This window comes from Suricata suricatta, chromosome 5, assembly GCF_006229205.1.
Source record: "Suricata suricatta isolate VVHF042 chromosome 5, meerkat_22Aug2017_6uvM2_HiC, whole genome shotgun sequence".
NCBI lineage: Eukaryota > Metazoa > Chordata > Mammalia > Carnivora > Herpestidae > Suricata > Suricata suricatta.
Genome location: NC_043704.1, coordinates 128718984 through 128732650, shown reverse-complemented (window position 1 = coordinate 128732650; position 13667 = coordinate 128718984). Strand labels below are relative to the sequence as shown.

The window sequence follows — 13667 nt, the reverse complement described above, 5'->3', positions numbered from 1 at the left end:
AATGTATCATAGATAAGCTGCTATATAACGATTGCCACTTCAGATAGCTGTGAAATTAGGTGATTAACTAGCTGTTACTTAACCTTCTAATTTCTGTATAAGTCTAATTACATGAAACAGAAGTTGGTGTTTTGATTTTTTACTTTGCTTTTCTGTTTGGAGTGTCATTGCAACTACTGTATTGTAAATGATGGAAAATTATTGCATATGTTAAAAAAATATGAAACTTTATAAAGTAAAAAAATAATAAAATTTTTAAATAAAAAAAATAGTGACAAGTACTGAAAAAGAAAGAAAAAAGAAAAATCACATTTTCAATTAAATGTCTCCAAATATCTCCTCTTCATATGATATATGTTTAAATTAATAGCTAAGTATAACACCTCATTAGGCAGTAAAGAATACAAATTAATGAAATACAAAGTTTTTCTGAAATAGATGTCTGATCTTGTCTAGACATTTTATAAACTTTACAAAGAACACCAAAAAAAAAAAAACCCCCCAAAAAAAACACCAAAATTAGCTCTGTGATGCTTTAGAGTAGATATAGCTTTATTTTTGTATGATAATATTTTTCACTTAAATGTTTTTCAAATTTCAGGTCTGCAATTGAAGAGGGCAAAGGGATTTATAATAACATTAAAAATTTTGTTAGATTCCAACTGAGCACGTAAGTTTATAAGAAATTTGTCACCATGGTTCTTATAGATAAATTATATGACAAATAGAATTCAAGCAGAATGTTTAGAATCTTTTTGGCTATTTGTGTTCATATGTTGGTTTTCCAAAATGAAAATTAATTCTATCGTAAAATTAAAAATGGCAGGGTAAAGACATGATGTTTAAATCATCATCAAAATATATAAACCTTTGTCGTGTGTTTATGAGCTCCAGAAATAACTAAGGAAGCAGTGTCAAATCTTAGTGTGTTTCCTTGGTATCTTCTTCCAAAAGTCGAAGGGCTTTTCTGTAGTCAAAAAATAGTTGCCAAAATATTGTAGAAACTGTTAACTATAATGTAGTAACAGCTATTCTGAACACAGTGTTTAAACTTTCCTCTATTTGTTGTTATCTAAACATCTTGAAATCCTTTATTTAAATGCTATGGATTATCAGGTTTAACTTTAGCTTCAAAATGTTCACACAAATGAAGCATAAGATAATTGGATATATAGACTTCCTTTAAAAGGGCAGTAGTAAAATGAGATTTTCAAATGCTAAGGAAGTGCTATAAAAGTAGTAAGTATTATACTATGCTGACAGATTTATTTTAATCTTTTTTCAACAGGAGCATAGCAGCATTAACTTTAATCTCATTGGCTACATTAATGAACTTTCCTAATCCTCTCAATGCCATGCAGATTTTGTGGATCAATATAATTATGGATGGACCTCCAGCTCAGAGGTAAGAGTTTTTTATGCATGAATTAGTAGAAAGACAAGGAAGGTATGATACCCTGATGATTAAGTTTTAATATTTTATTCATGGATGGCATTGGAAATCTATCACGCAGCAATATGTTTGTTATAAATTGTGTGATGTGTACATATATCATTTACTGTCTTTGGGTGTTCCTTCATGTATCATGGACCCAAGCTTTTGTAGCTTTTAGATAACCATTCTTAAGTTGAGAACAGATCAGGGTATATAGGTACAGTTCCTCTTCTCAGGAAGAAAGCTTTTGTCTCTAAGAATGGGATGGAATGGAGAAATCCTGAGTTTAGTGTTATTACTTGGGTTCTTTTGTCAACTTTAGAGACTTTGAGAAAGTATTGAGACCTAAGCATTTAAGTATTTTCTTATGTAAAGGGGACTCAGATGCTGCTTCCCAGCAGAAAGAGTAACTGAATGATGCATGTCAGCAGCCCTTACGATAAGTCATCCTACTTAAAATCTCCTTGGATGAAAAGGTATATCAGGGTTTACTTGGTAGGTTAGTACTTCAGGTCATATTTGAAATAAGTAAACTTATATGTAAATGAAATTGGACAATTTTTTGAAATTTGACCATCAAACTATGCCAAGTAAACGAGTAAAAGAAGGAAGAGTGATAAAGTCCATGGTTATTTTTGAGTAATTATAGCCATGGTTTTCATTATGATTCAACATTTTATTTCCATAAGAAAGCATTTCATTTCCTGGATAATTGAGGTTAATGGGATTATGGAAGTAACCCATCAAAACCTAAAACTTTAAAGTAATGCACTTTTCTCTTTGTTTTGAAGCCTTGGAGTAGAACCAGTGGATAAAGATGTCATTCGTAAACCTCCACGAAACTGGAAGGACAGCATATTGACCAAAAACCTGATACTTAAAATACTTGTATCATCAATAATCATTGTTTGTGGGACTTTGTTTGTCTTCTGGCGGGAGGTATAGTCACCTGATAAGCTCTGCCTTAATAACATGCATTCTATATGATAGGATTCACTTTTCTTGGTATTTGACATAGACGCCTGGAAAGTTAGGAGAGCTCTTTGGATAATATGATAACAAAAACATTTAGAAATACTTTGATTTCAGTCTTTATGGGTTAATAGAATTGCTTATGCATTTATTAGAATAGTTTAAATCTGCAGAGACATACCACTACAATAAAAATTAATATATTACAATTTGGGGAGAAACTAGAAAATCTGCTATTTTATTACATCAAAAAAGAAAGTTGTTTTAATATCCAGTATGTGGTTTGTGAGAGGACTTTTTACTTTGAATTACAGCTCTTCATTAATGACTTACTTAAATGGCATATAGGAAATATAGGTAGCTCATATGTATTATACCTTAGACTACAGCTCTTTCATTTTAAAGCAAAGAAAATGTTAGCCTTTTTACAAGCATGCAGTATTTGTTCATTAAATTCAGCCACTGAAAATCATTCTTTTTCCTTGTGACAGCTACGAGACAATGTGATAACACCTCGAGACACAACAATGACTTTCACGTGCTTTGTATTTTTCGATATGTTCAATGCGCTAAGTTCCAGATCCCAGGTAAGCTTAGGTGGTCTTAGCTGACTGACTGAATTGGTAGAGTACTCTCTAATTGTAAGTAGGCAAGGATTGTGGGGTTTTAGCTTTGCTTGATTTTGTCACCACAGATTACAGCCCCAGATACAGATACATTTCCCCACAAACATGTCATAATGGGGATGGGGCATTTGAGAAGACAGCCTTAACTTTAACTAGAAGATGCAAGAAAATGATAGGTATCATCAGCTGGTGTTTCTTCTTTCTCTTCTCTATTATCCATAGTTTTATAGTGGGTTTAAGTTAACATCTGAGAGTGTTATTCAAAACCCATGGGTTCTGTTAAGATGGTATTAGTCCCATTAAAAAAAACTTTTTTTTACTGTTTATTTTTGAGAGAGAGAGACAGAATGTGAGCGAAGGAGGGGCAGAAAGGAGAGACCAAAGCAGGCTCTAGGCTCCGAGCTGTCAGCACAGAGCCCAATGCAGGGCTCCAACTCATGAGCTGTGAGATCATGATCTGAGCCAAAGTCGGACGCTTAACTGACTGAGCCATCCAGGCGCCTTGGTATTAGTCCCATTTTAGAAGAAAGTGTTGTTAGAAGTACAAGAACAATTTTGTGTATATTAATGTTTCCCCAATACTACTATCAGTGTGTCAGAGCTTAGGACATTTTAAATTTGTTTTTTTTCCCATGTTGTATCTTAAGGTGTGATTGCCTTTTCTTGATTGAAGTGTTTTGATAGAAAATAATAGGCTATGGGCTAGAACCTAGTAGTACTTTTTGAGCATAATTGTTTTTGAAAACTAGTTCCATTTTGAGGCCTGACCATTTATTTCAGTTTTAGAACACCTTATAAATCCTCAGTTTTATCTATTAGCATTTGTCATGCTGGAACTTGAAGAAGATACAATATTTTTTGTTTTATGAAAGGCAGTTTTACATATTTAGTACACAAATAACTAGGTCTAAGCTTTTAGAGGGGCGCCTAGGTGGGTCAGTTGGTTAAGCATCCGACTTTGGCTCAGGTCATGATGTCACGGTTTGTGAGTTTGAGTCCCATGTCAGGCTCTGTGCAGATAGCTCAGAACCTGGATCCTGGTTTGGATTTTGTGTCTCCCTCTTTCCCTACTCTCCTCCGCTTGCGCTCTGTCTCTCTCTCTCAAGAATAAATAAACGTTAAAAAAAAACTTTTAAGAGTCTCATGCTCTACCAACTGAGCTAGCCGGGCGCCCCTCAGGGAAAAAAAAACGCTTTTAGATTATCTACCTTAATGGATAGAAATGATTTTTGTTGTAATGAGCACTGGGTATTGTCTGTAAGTGATGAATCAGTGAATTCTAGTCCTGAAACCAATATTGTACTGTATGTTAATGAAAGAATTTAAATAAATTAATTAACTTAAATGATTTATCAAAGTAATCCTACAAATAAAGTTTCTTATGTTTTGGAATGCTAAAGTTTCTTTTCTTTCTATGGTCTTGCTGTTAATGTAGCTTCAGTCTTTTAGAGAAAACTCTTTAATGATAAGGAGAAGCATCTTGTGTGTGTGTGTGTGTGTGTGTGTGTGTGTGTGTGTGTGTGTGTGTAAGAGAGAGAGAAAGAGAGAGAGAGAATCCCTGATGCGGGGTTCCATCTCCTGAACCATGAGATCAAGACCTGAGCCAAAATCAAGAGTTGACTACTCAACTGACTGAGTCACTCAGGTGCTCCAGAGAGAAGCTGCTTTAAATTGTACCCGTATTTTATCTGAATTATTCCAAAATAATGGTTAAAATAAAGAGATTTCATGGTACTGCATTGTGGGATTCAGCCCAGCTTATTAAAAATTGGAGATGACTAGAATAAGTTGTTTCCGGAACCAAGGAATAATAATTCTCTCTTTGCTCTGCCAACAGACCAAGTCTGTATTTGAGATTGGACTCTGCAGTAATAAAATGTTTTGCTACGCAGTTCTTGGATCCATTATGGGACAGTTGTTAGTAATTTACTTTCCTCCACTTCAAAAAGTTTTTCAGACCGAGAGCCTAAGTATACTGGGTAAAGAAAATGTTATTTTATAATTTATATGTTTTAGATGAAGTATTTTCTAATGCAGATATTCTAATAAATATTGCCTTTTAAAAAGTGAGATAAAAAATTGCAAGAATTGTATTCTATTTCTTTCATTTGCAAGTGTAGGGGAGTCTCTTGCCTAACTCTAGACTTTAAAATTGTTTTATAATTTTTTATAGATTATCAGTTGTCAGATTCTGTGTAATGATTCTGAACTATAGCAAATGAAAACTTGTTACAAAGTAATTGTAGTTTATAACTTTGCAATCTTGTATGAAGAAAAAAAACAGATTTAAGCTCACTGAAAACCAGACTGCTCTTCATTAGTTACAGCAATAATTAAATGAACATTTCACTATTCTTACTTGCTAATTCATACATTCTTTTATGAAATAGCCCAACCCTAAAAGCAAAAAATTTTAATCTGATTGTATGGAAGATAGTTATTATTCTTTCACATACTATGCATTAAATGTGTTAGGATACAGTGTATTTAAAAATAAATCTTCCTGTGTAAGGGTGAAGGCTGATACATTTTAAAGTTAATTTGGATATTTATGAAAATAAGTCCTATAGTCTCACCATATTTTATGCTGTAAGTTACAATTTACCTTAAAGTTGAACTGGCTTAATTTCAGTATTTTAATTTCACATTTATACTTCTCCTTTTAAAAAAAGTGGAGTCCTGAGATAGGTGCCATTTTTCTTTTTTTGTTTTTTATGTTTTTTTTTTTGAGAGACAGAGAGAGAGAGAGTGCAAGCAGGGGAGGGCCAGAGAGAGAGGGAGATACAGAATCCAAAGCAGGCTCTAGGCTCTGAGCTAGTTGTCAGCACAGAGCTCAACATGGGGCTCAAACCCATAAACTGTGAGGTCATGACCTGAGCCGAAGCTGGACACTTAACTGACTGAGCCACCCAGGCACCCCTTTATTTATTTTTGAGAGAGAGAGAGAAAGAGCGCACGCGAGTGGGAGAGAGGGTGACACAATCTGAAGCAGGCTACCCAGGCGCCCCAGTAGCTGCAATTTTTCAAGCAATGAATAAGAATGAGAGTGTGGATACTATTGTAAAGGCATGATTTTTAAAGGATGAGTCGAATTTTAAGCTCTCGAATGGAATAGATAGAAATTTCTAAGTAATCTTTAGAGAGGAATTTTTCAGTCAAATTAGTTACCACTGCCTGAAGAGCCTTTTTAAAAGGCTGTGTATGATCTATTAAATAGGAAAGGCCTCTTTCTTGTTGTTCCAGGTTATGGTTATGAAGTTATGGTTCAGGGAAAGTTCGAGGACTTGGGTTCTAGTTCTCTGGCTGTTGTCTTTTCTAGCTGTATGACTTGGGATTAATATGTTTTGAGCCTAACTTTCCTCATTTTTCAACTGACGCTGATTAAAGAAAATAATAAAATAAGAATAAACTGATGCTGATTGTGTGTACCTCATAGAATGCTATGAGACAGTGTGTTTTTAAAAGCTCTGGTAAAATGCTAGAAAAAAATGGAAGCTTCATTAAGCTTTCCAGCTGTGTTTCAAAGAATTGTAAGATGCAACTTACTTTCTCTTGCAGATCTGCTGTTTCTTTTGGGTCTCACCTCGTCAGTGTGCATTGTAGCCGAAATTATAAAGAAGGTGGAAAGGAGCAGGGAAAAGATCCAGAAGCATGTTAGTTCGACATCGTCATCTTTTCTTGAAGTATGATGCATATTGCATTCTTTTATTTGCAAACTAGGAATTGCAGTCTGAGGATCATTTAGAAGGGCAAGTTCCAGAGGATAATGAAGATTTGAGAACTTTCTAACTTTCCATTGACTAAAAATGAGTGTTATGTTAAAGACTTGATTTGAGACCTTAACCTGCTGGCAGTCCCAAATGAAATTATGCAACTTTGATAACATATTTCTTGATTGAAATTGGCTTTTTGCAATTGAGTGGAACTTTATAAAGCATATGGGCAGTTATTTAATTAAAAAAAAAGGCAAAACCTGAACCACCTTCTGCACTTAAAGAGTCTAACAGTACAAGTACCCTATCTACCTTAGATAGATACAAATTTTTTTTAATTTTTAAATATTGTACTATTTATGGTGGTGGGGCTTTCTTACTAATACACAATCAATTTAGTCATTTCCAAGGCATTCTTTTGGTTTAGAAGTTCATTCCCAGGAGTGCCATATTTCAGCTACTGTATTTCCTTTTTCCTGCAATGTAAGCAGCACAGATACCTTGTGTTACCTACCAGTTTTGTATCAAGTTTTTTGCACAGGATGTGACCACTGTCAGATCACTGTTCTTTTCTTTCTTTTTGTGATTGAAAAGCCTATACTGCAATTTGAAGTAAATGTTTGCTTTTCTTAGTAAGTGTAAATGGTTGCTTTTTTTTTTTTTTTTAAGTTACGAGTCTTTGGTCTAGGAAAATTAATACAGGGTTGTCAAGTGGCATTCTAGGTAGAGTAGTTTTGTCTATAATTAACACTTAGTTATAGAATCAAAAAGTATTTAAGAGTGATGGCGCTGAAATTTATAACAGATTATATTAACATGTTATGCTTCTTTTTTGAGTTACATATAAATATGCACTTTGTCACGTATCATTTTGTCATCCCTTAAATATAAATCCAAGTACCTTTTCTGAATAACTGAATTTTATTTTCCTTAATGTCTTTCTATGTATATTTTTAAGCATCTTTCTTAGGAAGTATAGAGTGCTATACTTAAGGAATAAAAAAGCCCTAAACTCAGATAGAAGGTTCATGCACCAGGGTTCATGTGGAAGATTCTGTGCCGCCTTGCTCTTCAGGAGTCCGCAGCATCTTCCTCGGCCTAGAGTGCAGCACGGCCCTGAGCCTGTCCCTTCCATACTTCCACCCTTTGTTCTCCGCCTGCCTTCTGTCCCACTGGGCCTGCTGAAGAAAGAGCTGGATTTGCTCTTGTAATGCCATTAGTTTTTATAATAGCTCAGTGAGGTATAGGTAATTTTTTTTAGTGTATTATGGCAACTTTGGCCAGAAATTCAAAATTTGAAGTCCATTTTCCTGTTGAATATTTTTCTCTGAAACAGGAATGGGTTTCAAATTTTTACATGTTTAATTCTTGAAATTAGTGAGTTTTGTATTTTATAATTATTGTCCATTTTTTAATCTGCGAGGATAAACCATTCTCTAGTTTTTATCACCAATATTAACCTGCCAGTGTTAGCACTGAAATATTGTTATTAATGACAGGGAAAATATCTGTTCTTTGAGTCCTTGTAATTCAAACAGTTGAGTATAAGGAGCTGAGATGTCTGCAATTTATCCTTCTTCATTCTTCAAGGCTCAGTAGTCAAATGTACATTTTTCTCATCAGATAGAACATAGAAGCCATTGTCTAGTCAACTTTATCTTTAGTGATGTGATGTCTCATACCTAAATTTTGTATGACTTTTTTTTCTCTGTTACAAAGACTTGAAATATGTTAAGTGCATATCAATCTTTTGCTTTCTACTTTAGGTTCAGAGTATGACTTGTATGAAATAAATGTGCCTATCCTTTCATTTGGTTTTTAAACCAAAAGAAAAAAATTATTTCTTTTCTTAAATTACTGACCTTCGAGTCGGGACTGTTAACATTAAAATCTTAGGGATGTTGAAGGTACAGAAATTAGGCACTACTCGGGGTGCCTGGGTGGCTCAGTCGGTTAAGCCTCTGACTTCAGCTCAGGTTATGATCTCACATTTGTGGGTCTGAGCCCCGTGTCGGGCTCTGTGCTGACAGCTCAGAGCCTTGAGCCTGCTTCAGATTCTGTGTCTCCCTCTCTCTCTGCCCCTCCCCGCCCATGCTCTGTCTCTCTCTGTCTCAACAATAAATAGTAACATTAAAAAGAAATTAGGCACTACTCATAGTGCATAGAATCTGTGATTTAAAAAGAAGTGAAATGTACAGCACAGATATACTATGTCCAGGCTTCAATTTTCCATAATATCACAACAAATTAGAATATTTGTATATATTACATCTTCCATAATACATCATTAAATTAGCATTGCTTATTCAGATGTGCTGGTATATAAATTTAAAATTTTTACCCCATATCCTAGCCCTTGGACTTCCTAGAGTCCTTAATAATGCTAACTTACTTGATTTTTCCCTCTAAGACTACCTCATTGAGTCATTTGGTCCCAACGTGATTACATATCTAGGAATAAAAGAAAGGAACTTGAAGTACTTCACCAATTAGGTAGATAATCCCCTACTACAAAGAAACAAGGCGTAGCATGTTCTTTAATATTTGTACTGGCCATAGCATGACCTAGGGATGAAATCAGGCAACCTAAACCCCCAGCCTCCATCCTGCCTTCAGGATACAGGCTTTATTTAATAGCAGTAACCGCACTCAGAATAATTAAACACATTTTGTTTACATTATAAAAGGTAGGGTACATCTTTCACATTGGTAGTCTTTCTGAAATCACTTTAAATTTTGATCTCTTATATGTAGGACATAAGTAAAATGAGTACTGGCCATACTCCCAGTAGTTTCTCAGTGAAAGGAATTGGTGGCAAACCATAAATACCATATCTGAGAACCTTAGTTAACTTTACCTTGCTTATCTTTGTCACTGGGCAGTTCATTTGCATTTGACTTCCATATATGACTCATGGGAAAAACTTGGATGGAAAGATGATGGCATCCCTGCCCTTTGTGAGCTCATGGACATAGTTAGCAGGGCATGTAACTGTTAAGCTATTTCATGAAAGTTAGTAGTGGTCTTTGCACTTTTATTTTAATTTAATTTAATTTTTAAAAATATTTTTAATGTTTATTTTTGAAAGAGAGACAGAGCATGAGCAGGGGAAGGGGCAGAGACAGAAGGAGACACAGAATCTGAAGCAGGCTCCACGCTCTGAGCCGTCAGCACAGAGCCTGATATGGGGCTCAAACCCACAAACCAGAGATCATGACCTGGGCCGAAGTCAGATGCTTAACCAGACTGAGCCTCCCAGGTGCCCTTTTGCACATTTAAAAATAGACATACATTAAGGTGAATCCAGCACCCATTTTACTGGAAGTTTCCCTTGACATTGATATTTGGAAATGTTTGAAATGCCTTTTTAGACTAAGCTGCAGTTCACACAGCTGATTTGCATACTAAAGCGGTGTCGGTAAATATTAATCCTAACTGGTATGTGACTGGACAAGCAGATTATCCCCATCATTAAGCTTCCTTGAGGTCGGTTAGAATTTGGTATGATGATTAACACTTGTTGGACAACCTTATTTTCGATTTTGGTTTTCAGAGTTGGTTGTTGTTGATAATGGATAATGGCTAACCAGTCCTTGGTATTAATGTAGATATAATGTTATAGGTTTAGATTTATAAAGAAATAAGAGGTAGTATCTTGCCTTTGGAGAGTTCTCAGTCTAACCCTGGAGACCAATATTAGATACATTCAGCCCAGTGGTAAATGCTGAAATGTTATAGTAGCCAAAGGAGAGAAACAATTTCATGGGAAGAGGTTGTCCAAGAAATTTCCTAGAACTAGTAGTGTCTGAATCAAACCTTAAGTTAGGAATTTCCAGCCTGGAAGCAGCAGAGGATTATAACCAATTGCACAGCCTCTATAGAGGTATTGGCTAGGATGGGCAGGGGTGGTGCTGAAAGGAGCAGGTGAAAACTACAAGGAGTTTGGGACTTTTACGGCAGGATGTATATAATGTAAGGGGTTGGACATATAGGCAGGAGCCTAGTGGTGAAGGTAAAGACATTTGACTGGTAGCAAGCTGGAGTATGATGTGACTTTGGATTTTTGTCTTGTAATACACTGTTGGAAGCATAGAGGATGGATTGTAAAGACAAAATAGGGAGACTGATGAAGAGAATTGTAGACGCTTAAGTAGTAGAGGGACTAATTGAGCTGTGGCAGTCAGTACGGGGGAAAAAAGGCATGGCATTTCTTCTATGAGAGAGCATTGACATGACCGGATGGGAGAAAAGAAAACTGGAAAATACCTGTTTCCGGCTTTCTGGCTTGGACAGTAGAGCTGTTGGGAGAATTACTGAAGCAGAGCAGCCTTTCATGGGACACAGGTCAATTTGAAATGAAAGTTTCTGATGTCCTTATTTCCCAGTAGACATGTTAGATAAGGTTTTAGCACATAATGATTTAAAGCCAGGGCTGACTAGGGCACCTAGCTGGCTCAGTCATTTGAGCATCCAGCTCTAGATTTTGGCTTAGGTCATGATCCTGGGGTTGTGGGATTGAGCCCCTTGTCAGACTCTGTGCTGAGCATGGAGCCTGCTTAAGATTCTCTCTCTCTCTTTCTCTCTCTGTCTCTCTCTCTCTCACTCTCTGTCTCTCTCTCTCTCTCTCTCACTCTGTCTCCCCCTCCCTCCCTCTCCCCCCCACACCTCTACCTCCTCCTCCCTCTCTCCCTCTCTCCCTCCCTCTCTCTGGCCCTCTCCACCACTTATCCTGTCTCTCTCAAATAAAAATGAAAAGAAAAACTTAAAAAAATAAAGCCATGGCTGACCAAGTCTAATGTAGGAAAATCATTTCTTGTTACAGGCATTATCTATTCTTTTGCTAAAAGTAAAGCAATAAATGAATATAAACTTGACTTTGACAGAATATAATTTTTTTAAAAGTTTTTTTAGTATAGTTATGTAAGAATCAGCAAACAGAAATTCAAACTGCTGGGGGAAAGATAAGAACATTTTAGCTTCTTTTGTTACAGAGCTTTCAAAATGATGGGGCACCTGGGTGGCTCAGTCGGTTAAGCATCCGGCTTTGGCTCCAGTCATGACCTCATGGTTCGTGGGTTCGAGCCCCGCATTGGGCTCTGTGCTGACAGCTAGCTCAGAGCCTGCAGCCTGTTTCAGATTCTGTATCGCCCTCTCTCTATGACCCTCCCCTGTTCACTCTGTCTCTCTTTGTCTCTCAAAAATAAATAAAAAAAACATTTAAAAAAATGAATCTTATTATTAAGATTACTGACTGGAAGACATCCATCTGAATTATTGGGAGCATATCTTTTCAATATTTGCAGTATAAGCCATTCTCTTAAGGGGTGAGAGAATACATAGCAAACCACTGTGTAGCTTAGACTGAAGTTTGCTGTTTGTGGAAAGCCACTAAGTGAATGGCATTAACCTTAGATAATAGCTGCTTGCTCCAAATGATTTGTGGCAGGAGAATAGAAAACTTTGTTTTGTTTTGTTTTGTTCCATTTTATAATTCTTCCTTGGATCTTTCTAGCCTCCTATCCCACACAATGTTCTAACACAGTCTACTTACTGGTCTTTTTAGACAGTACTCTTTCAACTTGAAAACCTTTTTCCTCTGCCCTAATTTTAAGGATTAGAATTTATACCTGGTCTTCAAAGCCCAGCCAAAGAGGCAACCCGCATGGCCTTTTATAGATTAAAGATATGTGCATGTGGGGAAGGGTACAGTCTCTTGTAAACACTGTTAAGAATAAACCCATCCATAAGTTTGGGCATAAAATTGTGGGATTTTATTTTTTAGAAAGCATTAAAAATTCAAGTCCAAGCTGCTACATTGGTAACTCTAGACAGAATTTTGATAGAATCTTCTCCTCTCATTCAAAGTAAGTTTAAGTGGTGAAGTTTGGGGAGGAAAGTAAACAATGATTTGAGCTATTAGTTTTGATCTTTAGAAATTCTTCTCTGATCGAACCTAGTAGTGCTCCAGAGTATCTGCGAGGGCAGTGACCGCCTGCATTGATTTGTCCAGCTGCCCCAGGTAGACAGTAAGCCCACCCGACCTTGCTGTTTCTTTCCTTTTTTGTTGAAATCTAGCCAAATTGACAAATATTCTGGGCAAAGGACCATATTTCTGTGCTGGTCCCATGGCTGTTAGACCTGGGAGAACTGCCTTCATATCAAAATCAGGTTTGGGCGCACGTGGGTGGCTCTGTCGATTAAGTGTCTGGCTTTGGCTCAGGTCATGATCTCATGGTTTGTGGGTTCGAGCCCCACGTCTGGCTCTGTGCTGACGGCCAGCTCAGAGCCTGGAGCCTGCTTCAGATTCTTTGTCTCCCTCTCTCTCTATCTCTGGCCCTCCCCTCCTCACACTCCCTCTCTCTGTCTCTCAAAAATAAATTAGAGAAAAAAAAATCAGATTTGCCGCATCACCATATTTCTTCAGCAGTAATTGAATTTTTCTACTTAGTAACCCTTTGAGTAGAAACCCCCATCTCACGGTCTTAACAGCACTTCGTGCCAGAAATTGGGCATATGGTTCTGCATGAGCCTGGAGGTCCATTTTGGGTTCTGCATATTTCTAGCTTTTGAACTCTAAATAAAGTGTGCTTTTCAATTCAGATTTTTTTTAAAATACTAATCCACTCAACTATGTTAAGAACAATGTTCGATTAAGGCCTTCCCATGTTAAGTATGCTAAAGCACTTGTTAGTTGAATAGTAACAATTTGGTGCCATCTTATGTTCATAAAGAAAATACTGTGATGCCTTGAACATTTGTTCTTTTTCATCAAGTCTGCATTTTATTTTATTTTATTTTATTTTTTTACTTTATAAAGTTTCATATTTTTTAACATATGCAATTATTTTCCATCCTTTACAATACAGTAGTTGCAATGACACTCAAAACAGAAAAGCAAAGTAAAAAATCAAAACACCAAC

The 13667-nt window shown here is 36.3% G+C and overlaps 1 protein-coding gene and 1 long non-coding RNA gene across 9 annotated transcripts in view; one reads left to right on the top strand and one right to left on the bottom strand.

Annotated features, from left to right (window-relative positions):
• ATP2C1 (ATPase secretory pathway Ca2+ transporting 1) overlaps window positions 1-13667 on the top strand; it is a 162076-nt gene that overhangs the window by 138720 nt on the left and 9689 nt on the right. For 5 of the 6 annotated variants that reach the window (XM_029940302.1, XM_029940300.1, XM_029940304.1 and 2 more), the window contains 6 exons: window positions 602-670; window positions 1289-1405; window positions 2227-2374; window positions 2899-2994; window positions 4871-5012; window positions 6592-6686. In XM_029940302.1, the coding sequence (XP_029796162.1) occupies window positions 602-670; window positions 1289-1405; window positions 2227-2374; window positions 2899-2994; window positions 4871-5012; window positions 6592-6686 (667 nt within the window). Of the gene's footprint in view, window positions 1-601; window positions 671-1288; window positions 1406-2226; window positions 2375-2898; window positions 2995-4870; window positions 5013-6591; window positions 6717-13667 lie in introns of all 6 variants that reach the window. The other variant, XM_029940301.1, reaches the window with a different exon arrangement.
• The window catches only part of LOC115292289, a 30980-nt gene that overhangs the window by 15847 nt on the left and 1466 nt on the right, over window positions 1-13667 (bottom strand). The window lies entirely within an intron of this gene.